At 39.7% G+C, this 27,080-nt stretch overlaps 2 protein-coding genes across 2 annotated transcripts; one reads left to right on the top strand and one right to left on the bottom strand.

The window, feature by feature from the left end:
• Positions 1–1,146: 1,146 nt before the first annotated feature.
• LOC124237420 (cGMP-gated cation channel alpha-1) lies at positions 1,147–25,929 on the top strand. The gene is made up of 9 exons (XM_046657034.1): positions 1,147–1,226; positions 11,258–11,378; positions 12,121–12,237; positions 13,168–13,230; positions 19,215–19,256; positions 19,347–19,457; positions 20,708–20,815; positions 22,768–22,874; positions 24,168–25,929. Exons 2-9 carry the CDS (start codon positions 11,272–11,274, stop codon positions 25,571–25,573), a joined length of 2,061 nt encoding a protein of 686 aa, XP_046512990.1. The 5' UTR covers positions 1,147–1,226; positions 11,258–11,271; the 3' UTR covers positions 25,574–25,929.
• Positions 10,403–10,919, bottom strand: LOC124236838 (glutathione peroxidase 1-like). The gene is made up of 2 exons (XM_046655777.1): positions 10,873–10,919; positions 10,403–10,781 (listed from the first exon to the last, which is right to left on the bottom strand). The coding sequence occupies exons 1-2, from the start codon at positions 10,917–10,919 to the stop codon at positions 10,403–10,405; spliced, it is 426 nt and encodes a 141-aa protein (XP_046511733.1).
• Positions 25,930–27,080: the final 1,151 nt, after the last annotated feature.

Genomic DNA, 27,080 nt, shown 5'->3' on the forward strand with positions numbered 1-27,080 from the left:
ATAATATAATTTTTATATTGCGCTTTGAAACGGGGTCACTATGCATACCCCCTAAGTAATTAATTTACATGATACAAAATTGAAAAAGTACAAAATATTCCCCCTTCCACTCCTATTGCCCAGTCTCAACCATAGTTCCCTTTCTTCAGATCAGCTAATCACTGATATCACTTTCTTGTTGCATCTCAATCTCTCTCTCTACACACACACACGAATATATATAGCCTTTTTTTCCTACACATGATAGTATACTATATCTTTGAGGACTTCCAATATCTGTCCATATAAAAGTGCCTTGTTCTTTTTAATGACTCCCTAGTATTGCATACTATGCGACATCTTTTTGGAAGGAATTAAAGGATAGGCAAAAAGGGAGAGGGAGGAGGGAAAATTGAGCCTCTACTGCAGACAAAAGGGTAATAATTCAGTAGACAGCGGTGAAATCTTGAAGGTTCTAGAACAGAAATGTGATAGTAGATGTTCTTTAAGAAGATTAATTTGGGAGTACTTTGCAGGATGAATTGGCAGGAGAGAGACTAGCAATGAATAAACCAGTTAAAAGACTTAATCAAAGACAAGTGGTAACAAGCACCTGACAAATCCTAGTGATAATTAGAATGAAAAGGTGGGAGTGGAGGCAAGAGCAATTGCAAAATAGAATATGGAAAACTTGCCAGAGTGACTGGATGGGAAAGAAAGAGTCAAAGACAACTAACTCCAAGTTCTACATGAATTTAAGTGAATGAAAGGACAGCGACTCTGTGAAGAGAAGTAAGAAAGTCAAAGAAGAGCTGGTTGCAGAGGGAAAGAAGTGGAAACACATTTTTGGACATACTGGACAAATGGCTCTCAAGTGAATGCTTCAGAAATTCAATGAAAGAAGCTTGGCTAATAGGAAGAATTCAAAATGTTTGGAATGAATTAATGAATGAAATGTAGGATAGAGCTGAGGAAGACGGTCAGGGCTGGATATGTGCAATTGGGGAGATATGTGCATAGAAGTGAAGGTTGAACTTTATTGAAGAAAATGAGTGAAAGCAGGAGACCCTCTGTTCCTCAGCAGCGCAGGATGCTGAATGCGGCACTATACAAATGACTAATTTCTATAAAATATGTGGTACTACTATTACAGATGGCAGGACACAGAGAAAAAAATTGCTGGAGACACAGAGCTCTGGCTCTTAGAAGCTTCAGCAGTCCAGAATTTATTATTGATTGTTGAAAAGGTAAGTGCCACATCCATGCCACCTTTCTAATGACCACAGGATCATCAGATTTGAGTGTTATTACCATCCTGACTCGCTACAGCAGGATTTTATGGATTGGGAGAAAGTGCTTTTTGAATTTATGTTACTGCATTGTAAATAATTGGCTGAAAGCAAAAGGCACACTGTCACGGAGAAGACCATAGTGATAGGAATGAAACAGGGACAAGTGTCACATGGGGCAATTGGTGACTGAGTTCCCATATCATGCCTTTTCCAAGCCCCATGGAAAGAGCTTGAGCTTTGCAGCCTGTTTTTGTATACTAGCTCCACAATAAGTCATATGAGCTTGAGCAAATCATTTAACCTCTCTGAGCTTCATCTCCTCCCCTGTGAAATGAAGAGCACACAGCCATGACTCAGGTTCTTGTGTGGATTAAATGTGCTAATCTGGGCCAGCCCTGATGGCCTAGTGGTTAAAGTTTGGCACACTCTGCTTCAGCAGCCCAGGGTCGGTTCCTAGGCACAGACCTACACCACTCATCTGTCAGTAGCCTTGCTGTGGTGATGACTCACATAGAAGAACTAGAAAGACTTACAACTAAAGATACAACTAGGTACTGGGGCTTTGGGGAGAAAAAAAAAAGAGGAAGATTGGCAACAGATCTCACCTCAGGGAGAATCTTTCCCAGAAAAAAAAAAAGGTGCTAACCTAACATAATGCCTGACCTATAGCAGACACTCAATAAATGTTTCTTTCCTTTCTCTTTGTCTCTATGCTCGGAAAGAACAGAGGCTGAAAGAGGTCGACTGATGCAGAGAATGGACAACATAGAGAATTTCTTTTTCACTTGCCTGTTCTCATACCGCCTAAATCTATCACACCATTGTGTGAAGGAGTCATTAACACTTCCTAGAGGCATTCTCACAGAAGTGATCAGAAATGTTTCACTTCAAGTCTGAAGAACTGTTTAGCATTTGGACAGATTCTGATGATGCACAGACTAGAATCACCTGATCTATTTAGAAAGAGGCTGACATTTTCCTGCCTCCCAACTGCACTTCTAAATCTGTCACCCCACCCTTCTCTTTTTCCATTGAAGCTTGTCTTCCTAATCTTTGTCTTGGCCATCCACTGACCTCCTTATTCCTTCCCCACATTCATCAAATAATTTGGCACCTACTGTACAGATTATCCCTTTCCTACTGAGTCTCAGTGTCATTCTGGGCAACTTCCATGCCTATGAAATATGATGCACCCAAGACCTCTGAGTCCTTACCTTCACAGGTTCTTATCTTCCACAATCCTGGCGACCTCTTCTTCCTCCTCTCCACTGTGGTCACCTGTGTCCTTGACTCTGAACTGCTTCACCTCCACAATTGTAACCTTCAGTACGGTGTCTTATTTCCTGACCGTAGCCTCCTCTCCTTCCAGCTCTTACTCTCTTTCCTATTGGACCAGTTCTTCAACCTTATTGAGATATTTGTCTCCTTGACCTTCAATTTCCTAATATATCCTCCCTTCCCAGCATCTCCTTCTTCTCCTTTCAGCCTAAGACATGTGATTTGTCACTTAGATGAGTTTCTCACAACCTCTTTACCTCCTTTGCACCCTTGTTCTTCTACCCCAGCTGCTGACCTCAACCTTGGGCAGTTCTAGATATCTGCTTTTTTGGCTCTTTCCACCTGAACTACTGGGCAAGGTGAGGGAAAAATCACAGCACTGTGTGCACTATTGCATCAATCGGGGCCCCATGGATACCCTATAATACTTCCTCAGATTCTTACCCCAGCTCCCTCCTGTTGTCTGCAGTGGCTAGTGCATCCCTGTTCCACTCTCCCTAAATTCTCACCCGCTTTGGAAAACTGGGAGTGTCTCCACTTAGAATCCTCCAGTAACTCCTCATCCTCATCAGGATAACAGAGCATTCAATGCATCTTGTGAATTGACCCCTCCCCTCCTCTCCACCTCTTTTCTTGTCAGTTACTCACATAAACCTGTTCTCCACGATTTGATCTGCTGTGGTTACCCGAAGGCATGGGGCTCTGTCACATGTTTGTTTCTCTGTACTTGCTGCTGCTTTTACCCAGAATCCTGTTTCACATCATAATATGCTTGGCAGGTGTCTGTTTTCTGTCCAAGATTGCTCTAGCCTTGCCTTTCCAGGAAGCTTTATCTCAAGGCCCCTGCAGAGGATTGAGTGCATCTCCTCTTGGCTCCCATAACACCCCTGGCCCTGACCTACCTCTATGTGCTGGATATTGGCTGTTTTGACCCTCTGGATGCCTTTCCATCACGTATTAGTTTCCTAGACTGCTAAAACAAACTAAGCCAAACTTGGTGACTTAAAACAACAGAAATTTATTGTCTCAGTTCTAGAAGCCAGAAGTACCGAATCAAGGTATTGGTAGGGCCATGCTCCCTCTGAAGGCGCTAGGGAAGAATCTGTTCTGTGCTTCTTTTCTAGCTTCTGGTGGCTGCAGGCATTTTTTGACTTGTAGATGCATCACTCCAATCCTCCATCTTCACATAGTGTTCTCTCTATCTCCAGATAGTTTTTCCTCTGTGTGTGTGTGTGTCCACATTTCCCTTTTTTATAAGGACATCAGTCATACAGGATTAGGGTCTATCTTCAACACCTCATTTTAACCTGATTACTTCTAGAAAGACTCAACTTCCAAATAAGGTCAGCTTCTAAGGTACTGGGGGTTAGGACTTCAAGATACCGTTTTTGGAGGACACGATTCAATCCATAACACACCCCTTGTCCATTCTGTATTCTCGAGGGGAGAACTGTCCTTCATGGAAGCATCCAGATGCTCTCTGAGGTCATCCAGTGCAGAGCTCCAGTAGGAGATTGGGGGGCAGTAGGGAGACATGAGTTTAGGGTAGTGAGTGCTCTGGTGGTGTCCTTCTGTAGGCTTGCCTTGTGCTGGCTGTGTCCTTCAGTGGTAAGTCACTGCCTCATGGGCTGTTACTCTGCATAACTTCTTCTCCTCCCAGGGCTGGTGACCACTCCCTCTGCTTGTGTTTGGAGCCTAGGGATGGAAACTGACTGGCCATTACTATCCCCAGGTTACTATGCTATGCTTTGTCGTTTCCTTACACTAACACCTGTGTAAATAGTCCATGGAAAAAAACCTCTTATGGAATTACTCCATTTTGAGTGTGCCTTTGTTTTCTGTTGGGACCCTAAAGATAACCTCCTTCAAAGGTGTTACTTATCTATTAAATATCTTATCTGTTTTATTAACTATAATATGCATTTCTTGAAGGCACGTATCATATATTTTTGTTAATCTCTGTATTCATAGCACTTAGCACATTTCCTGCTGCTAGTAGGTGTTGAATAAATATTTGTGGTGGGAGGGAAGGGAGAACAAAAGGAAGGTCAAAAAGTTGGAAGGACTATAGTCACCAAGCAGTTTTCTTGTCTTAATTTAGTTTTCTGACAGCCTCTGACTCTTCGTCCAGACTCCTAAGTCAATTCAGTGGTCATTTTCTATGTGACTGTTCTGTGCAGACCTCTTCACCAGGTGCTATGGGGCGCTGGCTGGTAGCTAAGACATGGCTCATTCCTATAGTAATTTTTATCAGTGAATGGGCTAGAGTTTAGTAAAGTAGGGGATGTCTTTTGGGGGTGGGGCTGGAAATACGGCTTTAGACTAATGGAGGAGGCTTGAAATAGCTTCTGTGGGTATAAGTAGAGGATTGATGAGCGATATTAAGGGCCAAGCTGAGATTCCATAGCAAGAACTGATAATGCATCTAATCCACTTTATTCTGTTCTTGGCTACCAGATTAATCTTCCTAAAGTACATTGGGATAATATCATTCTCATGCCTTCAAATCTTCCATTACTATTTCCTGTGGCACGAAGAGTGAGCACCTATTTTGATAAAATCCTCTTACTTACCCACACCTATTTTCCACGCTTCTCTGTGTCCTCCAGTTGAAGCAGATGAATCTCTATTCTCCTGGCAGGCTTCCTCTCTCACCTCCATGACTTTTCTCATGAATTCCCTTTAAGAAAGAAAGGTCTTTTCACCAGCCCATTTCTGCTTGTTAAGTCCCACCCATGCATTTTCTATTTGCTGTTAGATCCTTGCCCACTCTTCCCTGAAACCTATCATTCCCAGGCTCCACTGCTTTGTTTTGGGTTGGGCCACTGGGAGGCACTAGTGGAAGATGGAGGGCAGAGAAGAGGTGAAGCCATTTCTCCCACTCATTCTTTGCTTCCGGTAGCATTTCCCCATCTTCCAGCCTGCAGCCCTGGCCTTAGGCTCTAGTAAGCTCCCTCTGCCCTCTATGTCTCCTCGCTAGGGGTGGGAACAGCGCCCTGTTATTGCTCATCTCTGAGTTTTTTCACTTTTCCTCTTTAGGTTTTCCCAACACCTTTGTTATTAATTCTCTGTATTAAATTCTCTCTATTGAACCATCTGATTTGGCCATTTTTCTGATTGAACCCTAATTTAAATCATGCGTCTCTACTGTGCCATCTTCCTTATGAACTTCTCTTCATTGTCTAGCTGAAAAGCATTTTTGTTTCCTTTCCTTTTTTTTTTCCTGAGAAAGATTTGCCCTGAGCTAACACCTGTTGCCAATTTTCCTCTATTTTGTTTCTAGGTTATTGCCAGGGCATGGCTGCCAATGAGTGGTGTAGGTCTGCTCCCAAGAATGGAACCCAGGCTGCCAAAACAAAGCACGCCGAACTTGAGCACTAGGCCACGGGGCCGGCCCCTCTTTTCTTTCCTTTTTTAAAAATCCCCTAGAATTTTAAAAATATCTGTTATTCCAGCTATCATATTTTTCTCATAATATAACACTATTACAATGTCCACTAATTTTGAAACAAAGAAAGGATAATCTCGGAAATTAAAGAGGTGATTAACAATTATAAGTCCTTATTTTAGTTCTCTTTATGAATCCCAAGCCATTTGTTCAGTGTGGTGCTCTTGTCTTGTTCCCTACTACTAGCTGTAACCTCTTTGGGGCCATAGTCATATTTGGGCTTCTTTCTCACAGCATCTGGAAGAGAACTTTGTACGTGGCATTTTTTTACTGAGTTTGACGTAGACATTAATCACTTGGTATGCATATTTTTCATTTTCATTTCATTTTCCAATTATTCTTTGCTAACATACAGAAATAAAATTAATTTTTACATTGCCTTTTGTCCTGTGAACTTGCTAAGTTCACTTATTTGTCCTAATATTTTTTGTAGATTCTTTAGTGTTGTCTACATATGCTATCATGTCATCTGCAAGTAAAGATGTACTTCTTTCCAATGTGGATGCCTTTTCTTTCTTTCTATTTGGCTTACTGCAAGGGCTGGGACCTCCAGTACCCTGCTGAAATGTTGAATGTACTCTAGAATTGCCTTGCCTTGTTCTCGACTTTAGGGAGAACACGTTCAGTCTTTCATCACTAAGTATGATGTTAGCTGTAGGTTTTTTGTACATGTTCTTTATCAGGTTGAGTTCTATTCCTTGTTTGCTATGAGTTTTTATTATGAATAGGGGCTGAATTTTGTCAAATGCTTTTTCTACATCTTTTGAAGTGATCATATGGTTTTTCTCCTTTTTTCTATTAATATAGTGAATTTCATCGATTGTTTTTCAATTTAAATCATATTTCTCATCCTAAGTTGTGAAATTGACTTTTTGTTATAATAGCCGTTTGTGTGTTTTGTCTTTGAGATCTGATCCTACAGTTTTCAGACATGTAGATCTGAAATGTCAGAGAGGTAACAGCAACCTCGAAGCTTTTCCTGAGCATTATTTTATCTCTCCCACTACTGGATTCAGAAATACAGACATGATTGAGGTAGTGCACAAGGGCCAATAGCATAGAGTAATGTTTCTTTATGTGTGATTCAGGAACTGTTTGAAACAGAATTACTTGTGGTGCTTGGTAAGATTGTAGATCAACGTGCCCCACATCATACTTCATTCATACTCTGAGAGCAGGGCCCTGGAATCAGCACGTTAAACAACCTTCACAGCTATCATTCATACTAACTTTAGAGAACCACTGCTACATAGGTAATTATGTTTGTATGTGTGGGTTTGTGTGGGGGGTGCACAGCATCTCTTTTCTCCTATTTGGTATGAAATAGATATTATTATGCTGATTTTACAGATGTGAAAACTGATGTTCAGTAAGGTTAAAAAACTCACTTGAGTTCATTCAGCTAGTAAGTGGTAGAGCCAAATTTTGAACCCACGTCAGAGCCTGATGTCAAACAATAGAATAGACTGCTTCCTGGGCATTCATAGTTCATGTTACAAATAATTTTGCCTGAATTATCTGTAAGATTTTCTCAATCATTTGGTTTGCTTTATGTTTGGGAAGTTTTTTTATCCTCACTTAAGTGATCAGTGCTGTAACTTATTTTCTAAAAGCAATTGTTTCTCTTTGATCCGTAAATTTTGATTTAAAGATTCATGTTTAGAAAAACTAGCAAAGCAATGAATTCTCTAAAGGAAGACTCTTTTGGTTCTTTTCAAATGTCTTGTTAACAATCCTATGATACCAAAAGAGTTGAAAATTATATGAAAAAAATAAACAATTACTACTAAAAACTCTTTCTCAAACTACAGACTAATTTTACCTTCTAATACAAGGCAAAAATTTTTAAGGTAAAAAATTCAAAATAAAATATCAGCAGCTAGGATCCAATAGCATATGAAAAGAAGAACTTACCACAATCAAGAAAAATTTATTCCATAACTATGGAAATAATTTATTAATATAGGTCATCATTTTAATAGGAAAAATTAAAGGAAAAATATTATTATTTCTGTAAAACAAGAGAGCTTTTAATAAAAATCAACATTCATTCCAATGTCTAATTCTAAAAAAATTGGTAAAATAGGAATAAATGGAGACGTCCTTAACATGAATCAAGCATCTCTTTCAAACCAACAGTCAATACTATGCTTAACAGTAAGACTCTAAAAACATTCTTATAAAGCCAAGAACCACACTAGGTATCTGCTAAGATAGTTTTGATATCAGAATATCGCCACTGGTATTTCTTATATTCTGGAATTTTTAGTTAAGGTAATTAGACATCAAAGTTAAATACTTCTCAAAAAGGAGGAAAGAAGATAATTTTGTGTAAGTAATATGAGTGTACTACTGAAAACAGAAATTATTTAACAGAAAAACTATTAAAAATAATTTTTGTAAAGGCGAGTTAATGTGTCTGGTTTAAAAATAAACAAAAATAATTTTGTGACATAGCAAAAGCAATGATTTAAAATATATCAAGGGAAACTATCCTAATGACAATGGAAACCAAAATACAAAACATCTAGGAATTAGTAAAAATGCAAGAACTGTATGTACCAACTTTTTCAAAAACATAAACGAAAATAATCTCCCAACTTATTCTATGATTTTAATGCAAACTCTATCAAAATCTCCATAGTTGACAAGGCAGGTTCAGGATGATGACATTTTAAATCAGTAGGGAAAAGGTGCACTTTTTATTATTGATTAAGTGCTATTTAGAATATTGGTTAGCCATTCAGAAAATATACAGTTAAATCCCTACCTCACACCTTACACCAAAGTAAAGTTGAGGTAGATTAAAATTTAATTGTGAGCGGCTGGCCCAGTGGCATCGTGGTTAAGTTTGCATGCTCTGCTTTGGTGGCCGGTTCAGATCCCGGATGCAGACCTATGCACCACTCATCAAGCCGTGCTGTGACGGCATCCCACATAGAAGAACTATCAGGACCTACAACTAGGATATACGACTATGTACTGGGGCTTTGGGCAGAAAAAAAAAAGAGGAAGATTGGCAACAGATGTTAGCTCAGGGCCAATCTTCCTCACCAAAAACAAACAAAAAAGAAAATTTAAATGTGAAAAAGGAAACCAGAAAAGCAGTGGGGAAAATACGGTGATAAATAACTACAAAATCTGGAGTGAAATTTTGAGTATCTTTATTTTTCTATTTATGTTTTCTGTTTTTTCCCTAGAGTGATTATGTATGAAAAAAGTGATTGTGTAATACAAGAAGTTTTTTCCTATGTAGAACACTTAGTCCAAGAAGAAATTATAAGCGAAGGGAAGTGATTCTCTTTTTCTTCAGGTCCAAGGAAAGCTAGGCTTGGTTTGTTCTGAAATATTGGATAATATTTTCTGTCTTTATTTAATCTTTTACTCACATAATTTTTTCTATGTTGTGATGGATGAAATAGTCATATATTCTTCCCTTCCTAGTATAAGGCACAATGTCTCTCAGAGAGAGTGTTCGTTGATGACAATAGGAAGTTGGCATGCTGTAAATACAACCAGAATAGTCACATCCATTCTGATGCTAAAAAGGAGCCAATGAAGCAATTCTCTTCCTAAAAAGCTATTATTTCTTAGTAGAAATTGCTTTAATTATATTTTAAAATATATGTACATTCATTAACAAACATCACAAAAATTCTCTCTTTACTATTTACCGACTACAGGCTGCTAGTTATTTTCATTAGCTGTTTGAAAACTAGGATGAAACAAAGAGCATTATTTATTGCTATCTTCACTCGAAGATTTAATACTTTATGAAATGAAACTCATTCTTTATTTTACTACAAGAAATGAAATGTATTTTACATATTTCCCCACACCAAATGATTTCCTCTTTTTCTTCCTTTTTTTGGTTTTTGGTTTTCTATTTTCTTAATAAGAAAGGCAAGTTTCCCACCCAAACCCGGAAATTAGTGGCAGAAAAATAACAAAAGGAAAAATCCCCAAGCCATATAATGAAAACCGGGGAGGGAGTGCAGGCTGGGTGTGGGTGTTGTGGGGGGACGGGGAGGGATGGGTAGATGACCAACCATCCAGGACAAAGTGGAGTTATGGGAGGTGTTGAAGTTGGCCAGCATCCTGAGGTCATCCTCGCAGCACGTTGGTCTTCCTTGGGTCTTCACCAGCAGGATGGCACGGAACCTTCAAGACAAGAGCTGGTAAACTATGGCATGTTCTTGGCACCTGTGACCAGATCCTATGTTTATTGTTTGTCTTTTCTGCTGACATCCAGCACTTTATTAGCGAGGAGCCTTGGTTCTGGGAGAGAGGAGGCTGGGATGGACACCCAGTGCCCATCTCCGGGGATTTTCCTGGACCTCAGGCATTTGCTCCATGCAGGTTTAGAGGAAACAGCGTCACGGATGAAATCCCCAGAGGGGGCGTCCTAGGCACAGCTGGGCCCCTCGGACAGCAGGACTTCCCCGTCGGGCTCCATGTCGAAGGTCAGACAGCGGCGGCTGTATCTGCGCACAGGCACACAGTCCGGGCCCACTAGGAACTTCTCGAAGTTCCCGATGATGTTGATGCGACACACTGGTGACCAAGTGATGAACTTGGGGTCGGTCATGAGCGCAGCGGCGTCATCACCAGCACGGGCTGAGCCTCCTGCAGGAAGGCGAAGAGCTGTGTGCAGCGCGCCATTCACCTTGAACTCAAAGAGCGTGAAATTGGGCTTGAACCCGCCTCCGGGTCGGACGTACTTGAGGCAATTTAGGATCTCTTCGTTCTTCGATTCCCAAGCTGGTTGCACCGGAAGCTGAGCACTATATGGTTCAGAATAATTTAGGGGGACTTGCTAAAAATGTGGACCAGTCGCATCCTCATTCACTCCAAAGTTTGACTGCCACTCAAGACCTTTCTTTTCTAAATGCCTGTAGAAATTCACAGCTGATCACACCCATTTTAGTATTTTATTTTACCAGTTTTTGCTGTTACTTGTTTGATGTGTGAGGTCCCTCTAGTTTTGTTCTACGCTTACATTGCCTGAATATTTCAAAGCTGAGGTAAATCCAAAATTAAAAAAAAAGTTCTATACCTCTAGTATATTCTTGAATTTAAAAAAGTATGGAAAATACTGACTAGTGGTAATTAGGGGCTCAGATCAAGTCTGTATTGTATTAAAGAATAATTCCTACATATAACTGGAAATAAAACTTAGAATAAATGTTGAGCAAAACTTTTGGTTATATAGGTAAATATATAAAAAGCCTTCCTACTAATAAGACTTCTTTTTGCCCAGATATTAAACTAACCATGAAGAAAAATATTATCAATACACAGCATTCTTTTGTAAATATTCCCAATGTGATTGTACCAGATATTGAAAAGGAAATAAGAAGGATGGAAAATGGAGCATGCAGGTAAATCCATGGATTTTTTCATCTGTTTTTTAATACCAGCCACAGTTCTTAAATTTAACTAGATTTAATTTCAGTTTAACTTTTAATTTGTAGCTTTGAACTTTGTAATTTCTTTAATTTAGTGAATTTGTTTATACTTTGGAACAGCATAACTTATCTAACAAAATGAACATAGATATTATTGTGGGTATTATTTAGAAGCACCTATGCCAAACACTTCCTTAGTCGCTGGCAAGACCTTTCCTCATGGGACATTTCAAATCTTAAAGGGATAACATTGCCGTCGATAAATGTGAAAAAAAAATAGAGTGTGAAACGTTGACATGTTTTAAAAGTATAAAGTGGTTACCCTATAAATGAATAGAATGTGTATAAATGTGGTTGAACTTATTTTATGTTATTACAAGTTAGTTCATACAACTGTACGATATGACCTAAAGCACAGATAGCATACTTTCCGCTTGATAAATATTAACATTAACTAATGTATCAAACAAATGAAATATGGAAGACCTAGAAAGTAGTTTCTTAATTACATGCATTTTACTGAATTATGCATATACTCTATCTAATACTGTGTATTCTGTACAGTTCTCATTTCACTCTAATTAAAAATTGTTACATGCGTTAGTTTGAGGGGGAAGCAGAAGAGATGAGGCAGCAGTCCTCCTAAGGAGAAATGTTCCTCTGCAACAGTTTCAAATATTGATCTAATTCATCTCTCCCTCCTGTTGGACCACAGCTCCTTTTCCGATGATGATGACAGTGCCTCTATGTTTGAAGAATCAGAGAACGAAAACCCCCCTGCAGGGGATTCCTTTAGAAAGAATTCACACAGTAGGGGACAACCATCACAGAGGTGAGCAGTATGATCTATCCCTCCATATCTGTTTTTAAACTATTATTTAGATGAGAGAAAGGTATTCTATTCCTCTATTTAGTGGGCTTGGCAATTGCTCCTGCTACCTGGCCACTATGCAGGGTCTTGGGAGTAACTTGCTACACCTGTTGGAAATTGCCACTGCCTGATGCTCCTTCATGGCCATGGGGCTCCAAGTCATGAACACTCTTGCTGAACGTTTTCCCTGAGACCCTTGTCTGTCCCTTAAGAAACTCATGCCCCAGTCCTCTCTGCTTTCCTCCTTTCTGATCCTTCTTCCAGGGTCCTGAAGCAATTGTATGTGAGAGGAGTGGGCTGTCATTCTCTAAAATGCTCCATGCCACCTGACCCTACTTTCAGGGAAGTAGAGCACTGGAGTGAGTAGCTAGAAGAGGAAAGCTAAACATCCTTAGCAGGAAATAAAGAGTCATGGAAACTTCAGACATGGGACTCTAAGGGTGTGGAAGTTGTGTGGTGTTGGTGTGGATCAGTGATTCCCATCCTATGGAAAAATTTACTTTTTCTCCTCCTATTTCTCTTCTCACTGACCGCCAGCTTGTCCATTGTTTTTATTAGTCTTTTTCTCCCTTCCTGTCTTCCCTGACAATCTAAATCTTACGTTTCTTGCTGAGAGTTAGTAGCATCCAAGTTGGATCACTCAGCGCCAAGAAGGATGTGAATTCTTGGTGTGGACGTTGGTCAATAGGGGTTTACTAATCCCTTTGGTTCATGGCACTGATAATCAGCAACTCATGTTTCAGGAAGGCTCTATATTTTCAAAAGTTGTCTAGGCAATCATTAGTAATGAGTAGAAACTGGAAAGAGTTTGTTCTTTAAGACTATTTGCTTACCATGGACATTATGCAGATGGTGACTATTATGATTTCACTGTACTTTTTCATTTCCCAGGGAGCAGTACCTGCCTGGTGCCATTGCACTTTTCAATGTTAACAACAGCAGCAATAAGGACCAGTAAGTATATTTACAATAGAAAACCAAAGCTTTGTTTTTAAAGCAAACCAGTGAAAAGGTAGGAACATATTTGAATCTGTTATAGAGCAGATATTTATTGGATAAATTCTATCTAATAAAATGCCAATGATATTGTATTATTTTTTGTTTGGTTATTTATTTCTGAAAAATGTAGCTACCCATATTAAAAGTAGTATTTATTTATTTATTCGTTTATTTGAATACATGTAGAAAATCCTTGTCTATAGTGTACATGCAGTTGCCCCTCCTTGTGAATAGAGTGGCTGACAAAAATAAATGAAATATTACTAATCCTTTCCATTCCGAGCCAATGTGTCTTAGGTCAAGTTTCCCGGGAGACAGTCTCTGAGATGGGGGTTTGTGTGCAGAGGTTTATGGGGAGTGCTCTCAGGAACAGTACCTAGAAGGGAGTTGGGGAGCAGGAATGGGCAGAGGGAAAAGTTGAACTTCAGAGACTAGAGAGGGTTGGGATGCCATGTGATGCCATGGGGAGCTCTGGAGCAGAGTTGGTCCTTCAGAGTTGTCCCACAGTTAGGCAACAGGACTGGGCCTGCGCCCATGCACATCACTGGATGAGGGCTGCACCTAGGAAAGGGAGTATAACTTTGAGCACGGTAGCTTCCGCCAACCAAGGCCAGCCAAGGGAGATGGAAACTGTGAGCTGTCAGCAACCAACACTCTTGGCGGGTGGGGAATGAGTGCCTGAGTCGTGTGCACAACTGCATCCATATAGCATAGCTCTTGCACTGCTCAGATCCACTTTCTTCCTATAGAAAATTCACGCCATTTGGGACTCCCTCCTCCAGGACGCTTGTTCTTTTTTCCTGGGGAAGCTGATAAGAGGAAGGTTAACGGGATCAAATAAAGTCCCTGACAGCTGCAGCTAGTCTTGAGGCGTCAACTGAAATTCCTCACCCCCTCCTTTCCTACTCATTCTAGAGTCCTCTCACCCTTGGCTGGCACTTCTGCTGGTCTAGATGACTTCCCTGGTAGAATGAGTGATACAGACCCTCATCCCTGAAGGATATGAGGCCCTGCTTACCATGCCCTTCTCGAATCATAGCTATTGTACTTACTATTTACTACTAAAACTGGGCTAGGGAATACCAAAAAACACCACAGTGGGTCACCTGGGTGCCAAATATATTTTCCTTCCCCGCATTGTGTAACAGCGGCACTATCTACTTCTGATGATCTACATCCATTACTTTTGCCATTATGATGACTGCCTTCCTTGCTGATTGGTTTTGTGGCATGAGGGGCTCAAAGTGGCTGGGGAGTGGTCATAGCTTAATGTTTAATTGGGCTCTATGTTCCCTGGCAGAAGTGTGACCCCTCTGGAAACCAGGATCTCTAGATGGGAAGCTTAAAGCTTAAAGCTGCAGGCATGGGACGCATACATTCTCTCTGTGGGTCACTCCTACTTAGACTCCTTGGTTCCCAGGCCTATGCATTCTGTATAGGTCTAGAGCATAAAGGGTCATTGATTTAGCATATATACAGTATCCTGGAGGATGGCACCTCGTCTTCCTTGGGTATCAAATCCAAGACAGCACCTCAGCTGTGCTTTCAAAAGGTCACTCCATAACTCTATCAGGTCAGCAGCTTCTGAGTGGTACAGCATATGATAAGGTCATTGGATCCTGCAGTCAGTATCCAATGCCACATCTCCTTGGCTGCAAAGTGAGTCCCTTGGTCCAAAGTGAAGTTGTGCAGTTTTCTGTGTTAGTGCATCACACTATATAAGCTCCTGGATAGTAGCACTGGTCAAAGCCCTGTGGCAAAAATAGCAAATTAGTACCCACAATATATATTGATTCAAATCAAGATATTTGATGCTTCTTCCATGGTGGAAGGGATCCAATGTAATTAACTTGCCATCAAGTGACTGACTGCTTTCCTCAAGTAATGATGCTATACTGAAGTCATAGCATTGGTCTCTATAATTGGTAGGCTCGACATTCAGCAACAGCAGCTAGATCACCTTGGTGAATGGGAACCCATGTCTTAGGTGCATTTATAGCCTCCATCTCTGCCACCATGGTTGCTCCATTAATACCTACATTGTGCAAGCATTAGGGATGCTGATGACAGAAACTGGCTCTGTCAGCTGGTTGAGTCATTCTGTCTACTTGGTTGTTTTGTGCCTTCTCCATGGTGCATGCTATTGGATGAGCATTAACATGGAATACAAATATTTTCAAATTTTGTGCTCATGCCCATAAGTCCACTCAGTCTGCCTGTTCTCCAGATCTATTTTTCCTGATCTTTCAGTCTCTTTCCTTCAGGTCCCTGACAAACCAGCCAAGGTTTTGGGACTACCTACAAGTCCTTATATAGTCTTAATTTCGGCCATTTCTTTTTCCACATAAAGTAGATGACGTGAACTGCTTGAAGCTGTGACGTTGGGAAGATTAACCTCACCCCTGTCTTTGAAGGCCACTTCTAAGTATGGCTATGGTGTAAACATAGCCCATTTTGGCTTGCATCCAGATGCCAAGCTGACCCATCTGTAGACCATGCTCCAACAGTTGTTCCTAAAAGACCCCACATATGGCCATAGGTGGGAATTGAGGGATAAGTGCTGATGCAGCAGTGGTAGATGACATGGAGAGAGAGTGCTGAGCCACCTGTTTAGGCAGCTTACTAATGCCCTCTGGTTCATGCTCAAGCCCAGATACAACACTACATCATATAATAGATTGCTGTCTAACCTTATGACTTGGTAGTTCTGACAGAATCCAGCTCACAGTAGGCAGTCATTTTCTGTCCCATGGTTAGATAATCCTCTTTCAGGGCCTGATTAATGTACTGTCATTGATACAGATGTGGTGGACCAACGTGATGTTCTGAGGAATGTCTACATGGTCCAGGTCCCTCTAGACTATGTCATGACAGTGGGCAGGAGAATTAACTTAGCCCTGAAAAGACTGTAAATGTGTACTGTTTTCCATCCAGTGTGAATACAAATGGTTTCTGATCCTCTTCACTGACAGTGAGGAAAAATAACACATTCACCATGACTGACCCAGAGCCTTAGGTATATGGTATAGATCCGGTGAGTGCATCGTTTTCCACATCTGGCACAGCAGCTGCAATTGGGGCTGCTACATGGCTGATTTTGCGGTAGTCTACTGCCATCAAAATCCATCTAGTTTTTATAGGGGCCAGACATTGAGTTAAATGGGGGTATTGATGGGGACCATCACCTCTGCATGCGTTAGGTCTTTAAGGATTGCATTTTCTTTTCTGGCCAGGACCAATATTGTTTTTGGCCAGCAAGTAAGAGGCAGTTTTAGGCTTTTCGCTTGGTTCTCCCTACTATAATAACTCTTGCTCCACAAGCCAAGCAACTGGTGAGGATGAGGGTTTTTCTAATGACTAAATATATACATTCCACTTTTACTTTGAGGAACTGGGGAAATGACAACAAGGTGGGCCTGTAGACCCAGTGGATGTCCCAAAAGTCATGTATCATACAGGCTATTATTTCCAGGCTATCATATGCCCCCCACTTTAATAGGGGGGTGTGATGATGCTTCAATCCAAGAGTCTAAATATCAGCTAGGGTCCTGTACCAAAAAGTCTTTAATGTATCTGGGTATTCTTTTTGCCTCAGGGTACAGTTACCCAAGTAAATGACCATAGGTTTTGTTGTGGGGAAAGACTGGGAAATTATTACAGAATATGCTTATTATGGTGTTGCAGAGTCCTTCTTTATGGGAGCTTGGCTTCTCTTCCAGTCAATGGTTTCATTTCTGAGAACTGGCTCAGGTTTAGAAACTGTTCAAGCGGTTGTGACTTTTTATTGGGTAAGATCATCCAGTCCTGATTTGTTTTGATTGTGTATGTTAAACAATACCCTAACAAGACACCTGGATACCCATCTATGAAGAAATACAATGTTCTATTAACCTCTTCCATAGCTCTCTATGGGTTAAGCCCGCTACCCCTACTACTATGCTTACCTTACTTCAAATTACAATTATGGGACCCATTTCTCTTCTGATGGGTCAGCATGCCACTCGTCTCTGTTATTCTAGATCCTGTCATCCCTATTGCTCTTGGGGAACCCAGTTCTGTACCAGTATTTCTCATCATTGGCCCTGGCCTACCAAGGATAGCACTACTTCCAGTTATGCTGTTGCCCCTCTCACCAGCACATTCCTTACCACTTTTGCATCTCCTGAGTCTTCTTGGGGAACATAATCAGTTGGAGGGCTATCTTCCTTGTGTAGTGTATCCACTTTTGCATACCACTTCTCTGAGTCTTTTTGATGCCTTCCTCTCCCATCTGTCATGGCATTTTGTAATTTCTATTTCACTCAGTGTGGGCCGTCATCTTTTCTGAACGTCCAAGAGCCATCCAAGCAGTGTGTCAGCGCCATCTCCCAGGATCTATGCTAGGGTGTGAAATCCTCTATCACAGGAATGTGCTCTGATAGCAATAAATTCTCCCTTATCCAACTCTGTGTTCTGTTCCCATTTGTACATGACAACTTTAGATGCCCAGCCTTATCTCACTTGTCAATTCTATCTCCCACTTCTCCTCAATAACAGCTTTCCACTTCTGCTGGGTCATTCGTTTGTACATTTGCACCTAAAAGTTTCTCTCCCTTTAACACCCTCTCTCTTCTTTTCTGCCTCTCCAACTCCAACTCGTACCCATACTTTGAGGCCTGAGTTTAGACCTGTCTCCCTTTAACAGCCTTCTCTGACGAGCCTAGTGATAGAGTGATGCCTGTTCTTTCAAGTCTGAATAGTAAATTTTCCCAAGACATCCGAGCCAACAGTGGCAGTCTGCTATGACCTTAGATCTGTCTGACTGCAGACTCCATTTCTCTGCTGATGAGAAAGCCAGTCATAGAAAGAAGCCTCTAATCACATAATCTCCATTCAAGAAGAAATTTATATAGAGAAAAAGGTGATCTCAAATCCAGTGAATGATGTCAAATCACTGTGTCATCACAGAGCTTTTTGACTACTCATAAAATACTGCTTCAGTCAAGATTACTCCTCTAAAGAAAACTGATGGGGGGGCCAGCCCAGTGTCATAGTGGCTAAGTTCACATGCTCTGCTTCTGCGGCCTGGGGTTCATGGGGTCAGATCCTGGGCACGGACCTACACACCACTCAATCAAGCCATGCTGTGGCACCCTCCCACATACAAAATAGAGGAAGATTGGCTCGGATGTTAGCTCAGGGACAATTGTTGTCAAGCAAAAAGAGGAGGATTACCAACAGATGTTAGCTCAGAGCCAATCTTCTTCACCAAAAAAAAAAACACACAAGACCATTAAAAAAAGAAAATTGATGACATTTTCTTGAAATTCTCAAAGCTGTTATTCAAGGATAGATATAAATAACATCAGGAAACATATTATAGAAACTATTTTTTTGCATATGTTGAGAGTTTGAAAATGCACTCTTTTAGGAGCTTTTGTTTCTTACATTTCTCTCCTTGGGTTCATGCCTTTATCCACCTCCATTTTCTTCAGTTTTCCACATGCACTAATCCAGGAATTTTTGTTTGTTTTATTATCTGAGTGCACGTACATTTTTTTTTTTTTGAGGAAGATTAGCCCTGAGCTAACATCTGCCACCAAACCTCCTCTTTTGCTGAGGAAGATTGGCCCTGAGCTAACATCCATGCCCATCTTCCTCTACTTTATATGCAGGATGCCTGCCACAGCATGGCTTGATAAGTGGTGTGTAGGTCTGCACCCTGGATCTGAACCAGTGAACCCCGGGCCGCTAAGTGGAGCATGCAAACTTAACTGCTACACCACTGGGCTGGCCCACATGTCCATTTTTTGTAGAACTCTCCATTAGGAGACTGGATTTCTGGTTTCTGAGCCTAGGGGCGGTCTTTGAGAATTCTTGCTCAATGGGGAGGAAAATAAATATGCATGGAAGTCAGAATGTAATTTGGTTATGTGACAGAGATATTGTTTCTTCTTTAGAGAACCAAAAGAAAAAAAGAAAAAGAAAAAAGAAAAAAAGAGGTAAGTTAGACTTTGGCATGAATGATCCCACATTTTCCTGCTCACAACATTTTTGTATTTTGCTACTAACTACATCTCTCACTTTTTCAGCAAGTTAGATGATAAGAATGAAAATAAAAAGGACCCAGAGAAGAAAAAGAAGAAAGAAAAGGACAAAGAGAAGAAAAAGAAAGAGGAAAAAGGCCAGGAAAAGAAAGAAGAGTAAGTATTTTTATTAGCATTAAAATTAGAAATGAATTTGTGATAGGTTTTGGATGCAGGGTTAATTTCCTGAAACTTTATAGTAAAAAGGCCCTGTGTAAAGCCTAAATAAATTATCAAATGTAAATTAAAACTTTTTTCTAATTTTCTTAAAATGAGCAACAGTAGCCTTATTCTTAGTTTTCCCATCAAGAATTTTCACTCTCACCAAGCACTGGTCAAGATAAACTTACCACTGGCAGATATTTAGGTTCCAAGGAGAATTGGGTTCTTAAGATCTTACCGTCAATTTTTTTAACTGAAATAGAAATTTAATAATGTGATTAACATTTTTGAGTCATAAATACTGTATAAGTACTACAAAGTAAACAAGTCCCATTGCAAAAGCCATGCCTAATTTTGAAAGCAGTGCAAATGCTTTCCAGACATCGGTCATTTGAAATATCCTTTTTAAAACAAACATTTGAGAGTTAGACTTTCACGAGGGTAAGGCTGAGTGATATTTGCAAAGCTACCTTTTTACATTTTATTAAAGGGAAAATTGTTTTCTAAACTTACTTAAAGAAAACTCTTTACCACACAGTGGTTCAATTATTTGTGCCTGTTAGAAAGTTGTTGAAGTTTGTGTCAAGGGAAAAGTCTTTAGAAATATAGTCTCAACACCCGAAAATTTTTTTAAATTTCCATTTGACCATATATTTTCTTCCTCCCTCCCTCTTGCCTTCTGTTGCCTCTCTTAATGCTTCATACATGCTTAGGAACAAGCACTTTTTATTAGATTGTGGTATATTCTTTCCACACAGATGAGAAAGAATCCGTGAATTTCCCCTCCCCTCCTAGTTGTTTTATTACCTGGTGGGGGAGTGGCAAAGCCACCATTATTCCACCACCCAGAACCTACCTAAGTGGGCTGTGGGATACCCAGAGTTTGGCATGATCTAAGCCATGATTCTCTCTTTATAGCTGGAGTGGTAGAAGTGTCGCCAGCATCACAGTAAAACAAAGGCTTTAATAAAAGTTGAATACATGGTTTAGTGTAAGACTAAGCAATTTAACTATCCATCTATTCCTCACTAGTTACTTATGACGAGTGCACTTATGCCAAGCTGCTTTTCCCGCTGTAGAGTGGGCTTCTTCAGCTTACTTCTATTTTGTTAATTGTGGGTGATGGGCATACCCATATTTGCTATGTAAAATAAAAATGTTCTTGTTTCTTGATAACCTTTCCCTTTATTTCTAATTGCTGCTAGGGAGAAGAAAGAAGTCATGGTTATTGATCCGGCGGGAAACACATATTATAACTGGCTGTTTTGCATCACCTTACCAGTGATGTACAACTGGACTATGGTTATTGCAAGGTGTTTATATATGTTTGTGTATATTGGCCCACTTCTAGTTTCTAAGTTAACTGACTAAATAGTTTGACCTAGAGCTCTTCAGGACATCCCTCCTTTCTCCACCACAGGTTGTAAAGAGAGGCTACATTATTTCCAGTGGGTTTCCTAAGATCAGGAGCAGGTGCTTGGTTCCCAGTATACTTGGGAATCTAGTACTGGGATGGGGGATGGAGGGAAACTTTTAAACTTTTGGTTGCTCAATCATTTAACTAGAACTTTGGGAGAACCTTTATATTTCCTTTGACCTACAAGAAAAAATATTGCCAAGAGTGGAAAAATATCAAGGATCTAGGTGGTTCGAGAGCAAGATGTGTTTCCCAAGTGATTTCTATAGAACTGTAGTTCCCTGTCTTTTCGACAGTAAACATCTCAGCCATCCAGGACCACATGCAATTTCCTGAGGCATTTTGGCTACAGATAGTCAATATGAAACTGTTTATTAATGTGTTACATCCAACATATTTTGACCTTAGCTTGAGACCATTTATTCTTAAGAAAGCCAACTAATATAAAGGAAATAATGTTGGAATTCAGAAGTGTGAGAAAACTAAATTGAACCGCTTGGAAAGATTCGGGAAAGCCGTGGTTGATCAAATGGACTCTAAGGACCTTAGCATGTTATACTTCTCATCATGATAACAAAGAGTTTTTGTTTTCTTTGGGTAAATACCCGGAAGTCGAATTGCTGAATCATGTGGAAGTTCTCTTTTTAATTTCTTGAGGAAACTTTATATTATTTTCCATAGCAGCTGCACCAATTTACATTCCCAGCAACACTGTACGAGAGTTCCCTTTTCTCCACTCTCACCAACATTTTTTATTTTCTGTCTCTATGATAATAGCCATTCTGACAGGTGTGAAGTGGTATCTCATTGTGGTTTTGATTTGCATTTCCCTGGCAATTAGTGATGTTGAGTATCTTTTCACTTGCCTATTGGCCATCTGAATGTCTTCTTTGGAAAAATGTCTATTCAAGTCCTCTGCTCCTTTTTAATTGGGTTGTTTGGGTTTTTTTGATATTAAGTTGTGTAAGTTCTTTTTATTTTGGATATTAACTCCTTATCAGATGCATGATTTCCAATATCTTCTCTCATTCAGTTGGTTGCCTTTTCGTTTTATTGATGGTTTCTTTCACTGTGCAAGAGCTTTTTAGTTTGATGTAGTTCCATTTGTTTATTTTTGCATTTGTTGTCCTTGCCTGAGGAAACTGGTCTAAAAAATATTGCTAAGAATAGTAATTCCAAGAGATGTATGCACACCTATGTTCATTGTAACATTATTTACAATAGCCAAGATATGGAAGCAACCTAAGTGTCCACTGGTAGATGAATGTATAAAGAAAATGTGGTACACACACACACATATACTGGAATATCACTCACCCATAAAAAAGAATGAAATCTTGTCGTTTGCAACAACATGTAGGGACCTAGAAGGTATAATGCTCAGTGAAATAAGTCAGACAGAGAAAGACAAATGCTGTATGATTTCATTTATATGTGGAATCTAAAAAACATCAATGAACATACAAAAATAAACAGAAACAGATTCATAGACAAAGGAAACAAACTCATGGATACCAAAAGGGGAGGTATTGGAGGGCCGGGTGAAATAGGTGAAGGAGATTAAGGGTACAAACTTTAGATATAAAATAAATGTCACAGGGATGTAATGAACAGCATAGGTAATGTAGTCAGTCATATTATAATAACTTTGTATGATGACAGATGGTAACTAGACTTATCATGATGACCATTTCATAATGTATATAAATGTTGAATTACTGTGTTGTATACCTAAAACTAATAGGCTATTATATGTCAATCATACGTCAATAAAAAAATTATAGAAAGAGGACTTTTACCTAAATTGGCCCCCACTTTATTTAATTTAAACGAATTTTTCTTTTACAGAGCATGTTTTGATGAACTTCAGTCTGATTACCTAGAATATTGGCTCATTTTTGATTACTTATCAGATGTTATTTATCTTCTCGATATGTTTGTTCGAACAAGGACAGGTAAATATGTTCAATTTTGGATATTTTGCAATTTCAGGCTTTTATCGCTATAATTTGAAAATTTCTAATTCAAGTATTCTTCAAAATGAACTCACAAAAACCTGTTTTAGAAGAAAAGGCACAGTTGAAAGCAAGAGTACCATATACCCACCCACAGGCTCAGGCCACTGCACCTGATGCAGAAGGACGTTACTAGGCAACCTTTTGAATGTGGATTGGTAGCTTTTCTCCTTTATCCTGTTCATTGAGTTTATGCCAGGTGAAAAGAATAGAGAGAGCAGAAATAGTCTGCCAGCTCTGTGGGGAAAGGGTAATTGCTTCCTAACAGAGAGATACTTTGAAGAGGCATGGGGAAAAATGTCATTGTACCCAGCAGAGCTGTACTAGAACATTTATAAGAAACAGGAAACATACCCTTAACTGAACTTTGTGGTCCATGGTGAGGCATTATTGACCAGGGAGCAGGATCTTATAGCTTCTACTTGAAGTATGCTTATTAAGTAGGTATAATAAGTTCATTGTTTCTACTCTGCCCTCCACATGCAAATGTAACCATTGTACATGGAGTATAGCTTTTAAGAATCATTATGTAAAATAGGGACATTCTCTAAATATCAGTGCGCTGGAGAAATGCTCCAGTTGTTCTGTCCTATTTGCAGCTCTGGTAGCCAGTATAGAAGGAGGAACAAATTCCCTAGTGTAATGTATTAGAGTGCTGAAATTCTGGGTTTAATGCACAAGGCCTATGGTAGCAGCGTAAGAGAAGAGAAGATCCCAGATGTCTAAGGAAGCCAAGGGTCAAGAAGGAGAGATGAAAATGCAGGCTCAATGAACACTTATGCTTCACATTGAAGGGGCAAGGCAAGATTATGCATAATAGTTAGACAGCAAGGCAGGCACCCAAGCTTCAAGGGTGGGGCTGGGATTCTGACAAGAGGGTGGTGTGAGGCATTAGGCCCAGTGCTGGGGTGTTCAGGAAACTTTCCAAGAACACTGTTCATAAAAGGAATGGTTTTGCCTGGATAGGGATACTGGTTCTAGAGAGATTTGTATACATACATTGCATATAATTTCTCACTTTTGCACCTATAAAGATTTTTATTCCTGCAAAAGAATATTTTCCACAGCCATATGTTGATTGGTACTCATATCTTACTACATTGCTAAAAGAATATTTATTGAAAGTGAATTCTTGTTTTCAACTCAACAAAGTTCATTGAGAGTTACTTCAGAAAAATTCACAACGGCATAAAAAGGAAAAACATTAAATTGACTTTTCTTTTTCTATTTTAGGTTATTTAGAACAAGGACTGCTGGTGAAGGAAGAGCTTAAACTCATAGAGAAATATAAATCAAACTTGCAATTTAAACTTGATGTTCTATCAATGGTACCAACTGATGTGCTGTATTTTAAGCTGGGGTGGAACTATCCAGAAATTAGGTTAAACAGACTGTTAAGGATCTCTCGTATGTTTGAGTTCTTCCAGAGAACAGAAACAAGGACAAACTACCCAAACATCTTCAGGATTTCTAACCTCGTTATGTACATCATCATCATTATCCACTGGAATGCATGTGTGTACTATTCTATTTCCAAAGCTATTGGATTTGGAAATGATACATGGGTCTATCCTGATGTTAATGATCCTGAATTTGGCCGTTTGGCTAGAAAATATGTATACAGCCTTTACTGGTCTACACTGACTTTGACCACCATTGGTGAAACACCACCTCCAGTGAGGGATTCTGAGTATGTCTTTGTGGTGGTTGATTTCTTAATTGGAGTATTAATTTTTGCTACCATTGTTGGTAACATAGGTTCCATGATTTCCAACATGAATGCAGCCAGAGCAGAATTTCAAGCAAGAATTGATGCCATCAAGCAATATATGCATTTCCGAAATGTAAGCAAAGATATGGAAAAGAGAGTTATTAAATGGTTCGACTATCTGTGGACCAACAAAAAAACAGTTGATGAGAGAGAAGTCTTAAAGTATCTACCTGATAAACTAAGAGCAGAGATTGCCATCAGTGTTCACTTAGACACGTTAAAAAAGGTGCGCATTTTTGCTGACTGTGAAGCTGGTCTGTTGGTGGAGTTGGTCTTGAAATTACAACCCCAAGTCTACAGTCCTGGAGATTACATTTGCAAGAAAGGGGATATTGGACGAGAGATGTATATCATTAAGGAAGGCAAACTGGCTGTGGTGGCAGATGATGGAATCACTCAGTTTGTGGTATTGAGTGATGGCAGCTACTTTGGTGAGATCAGCATCCTTAACATTAAAGGCAGCAAAGCTGGCAATCGAAGAACGGCCAATATTAAAAGCATTGGCTACTCAGATCTGTTCTGTCTGTCAAAAGACGACCTCATGGAGGCTCTAACTGAGTACCCAGATGCCAAAGGTATGCTAGAAGAGAAAGGGAAGCAAATCTTGATGAAAGATGGTCTACTTGATATAAATATTGCAAATGCTGGAAGTGATCCTAAAGATCTTGAAGAGAAGGTCACGCGAATGGAGGGGTCAGTAGACCTCCTGCAAACAAGGTTTGCTCGAATCCTGGCTGAGTATGAGTCAATGCAGCAAAAACTGAAGCAAAGACTAACTAAGGTTGAGGCATTTCTGAAACCACTTATTGACACAGAGTTTTCAGCTATTGAAGCTGAAAGTGGGCCCACAGACTCTACGCAGGACTGAAAAGCTGGCTATAAAGACATGCCTCATGATCCTTTTGGTGATGTGATTAGGGCAACTGTAAGTTGGAAGAGGAAGCTTCTGCTGGGGAATTTTTCCATAAGGGAAATGTGCTTTGGTGCAGGGCACAAGGCCCACACACTTACTCGTGGGGCACTATGATTAAAGAATCATTGTGTGTTAGGATTTTCCATGATGGATAATGTGCAAAGCTATAAACTGATTAACTTGTCAGTATCTATATCCTCTGATTTTTTCGCCTATGCTCGCTTCATGGAATAATGTTTATAAAAGTGAACAAGGATCCCTCACTTTCAGGTCATTTACATCACTGACTGGGAATTACCGTGTACATCATGGTCAGGGTACTATTTAAAAGGAATTAGAATGCAATAAAGTAAAATAAATTCTAAAACGATAGCGATTATTATTTATTTGATAATTTAGTAGGGATTTAGGAAGTTGTAGAGCTTCAGGGTCTTTTTAAGGACATTAACCCTTGTACTCTAAGACTTATGAAGGGTGCTTGAGAGAAACTTCTTATTGATAAAAGCGCGACAAATCAGACTTTACTATACAAGTATACGCGTATATGTTATATATAAAATATATAACATTGAAAATATGTTGTAGGAATCTTTTATAATAAATTTTTAAAATTCTCTGATAATTGAAACCTGACATCAGTGGCTACTATTTACTTTTCTGACTGGCCAGCAATAAAAAAAGAGAGAAAGGTAATAATATTGATGAGTGATTAACAAAGGAAATTGGTGTAATGTTAAAAAAGGAGACCTGAGGGTTCTATGGACCTGCATGGGTATCACTTGGGAGCTTCTTAGAAATTCAGAGTCTCAGGCCCTAACTACTGTTTCTGAATCTGCATTTTAGCAAGACCCCTAGGTGATTCATACCCACAGTAAAGCTTGAGAAGCACCTATCTAGAGAACCAGGAAGGAATTAATGGGAGGATGGTTCTAGAAAAGGGAACTATATGACGGGAGCGTGGTTGTGGAAGACATGACTCATCAATCATACAACTCTCTACTGCTGAACCCAGATATGGTTCAAAAATTCTTCTCAACACAGCTTTCTGGAATTGACACAAGATTTCTATTCCTGCCTATAATAACGTGACTTAATATGGCTTCTTATTAATTTGACATTTCAGGTATTTGTACAGACCTCAATCAGTGTATGCCAATTTATTCTACTCCTCGAATAGAATATCTATTGAACTATACATTGTCTTTGCAATCCTATGTTTCCTTTCTGTATTTTGCCTATCTCTTTAATATCAGCAGGCAAGTATTTCCTCACTACAGAGGAAGTGGCTAGTCCTGGAGTGGGTGGGCAGTGAGTTATATGTAACATGGTTTCTGCCTGAGACAAATGCTCTTTTTCCTCTCTTTTTTTCTTATTCTTCTTATTCCTTCTCCTTCACCTGCATTTTATTCTTTGTCTTTGTGCTCTTTCTTGCCTGTTATAAAAATGTCTAAGACACTGTAAA

Source organism: Equus quagga, chromosome 3 (genome assembly GCF_021613505.1).
Source record: "Equus quagga isolate Etosha38 chromosome 3, UCLA_HA_Equagga_1.0, whole genome shotgun sequence".
Taxonomy (NCBI): Eukaryota; Metazoa; Chordata; class Mammalia; order Perissodactyla; family Equidae; genus Equus; species Equus quagga.

Bases quoted from the DNA above. Each gene is read 5' to 3' on its own strand.
- LOC124237420 (XM_046657034.1), top strand. From the start codon at position 11,272: ATGAAGAAAAATATTATCAATACACAGCATTCTTTTGTAAATATTCCC. The intron at 12,238-13,167 runs GTGAGCAGTATG...TTCATTTCCCAG, and splicing joins AGGGGACAACCATCACAGAG to GGAGCAGTACCTGCCTGGTG. The intron at 20,816-22,767 runs GTGTTTATATAT...TTTCTTTTACAG, and splicing joins TGGACTATGGTTATTGCAAG to AGCATGTTTTGATGAACTTC.
- LOC124236838 (XM_046655777.1), bottom strand. From the start codon at position 10,919: ATGGGTGTGATCAGCTGTGAATTTCTACAGGCATTTAGAAAAGAAAG. The intron at 10,782-10,872 runs GTCTTGAGTGGC...TGAACCATATAG, and splicing joins CAGGCATTTAGAAAAGAAAG to TGCTCAGCTTCCGGTGCAAC.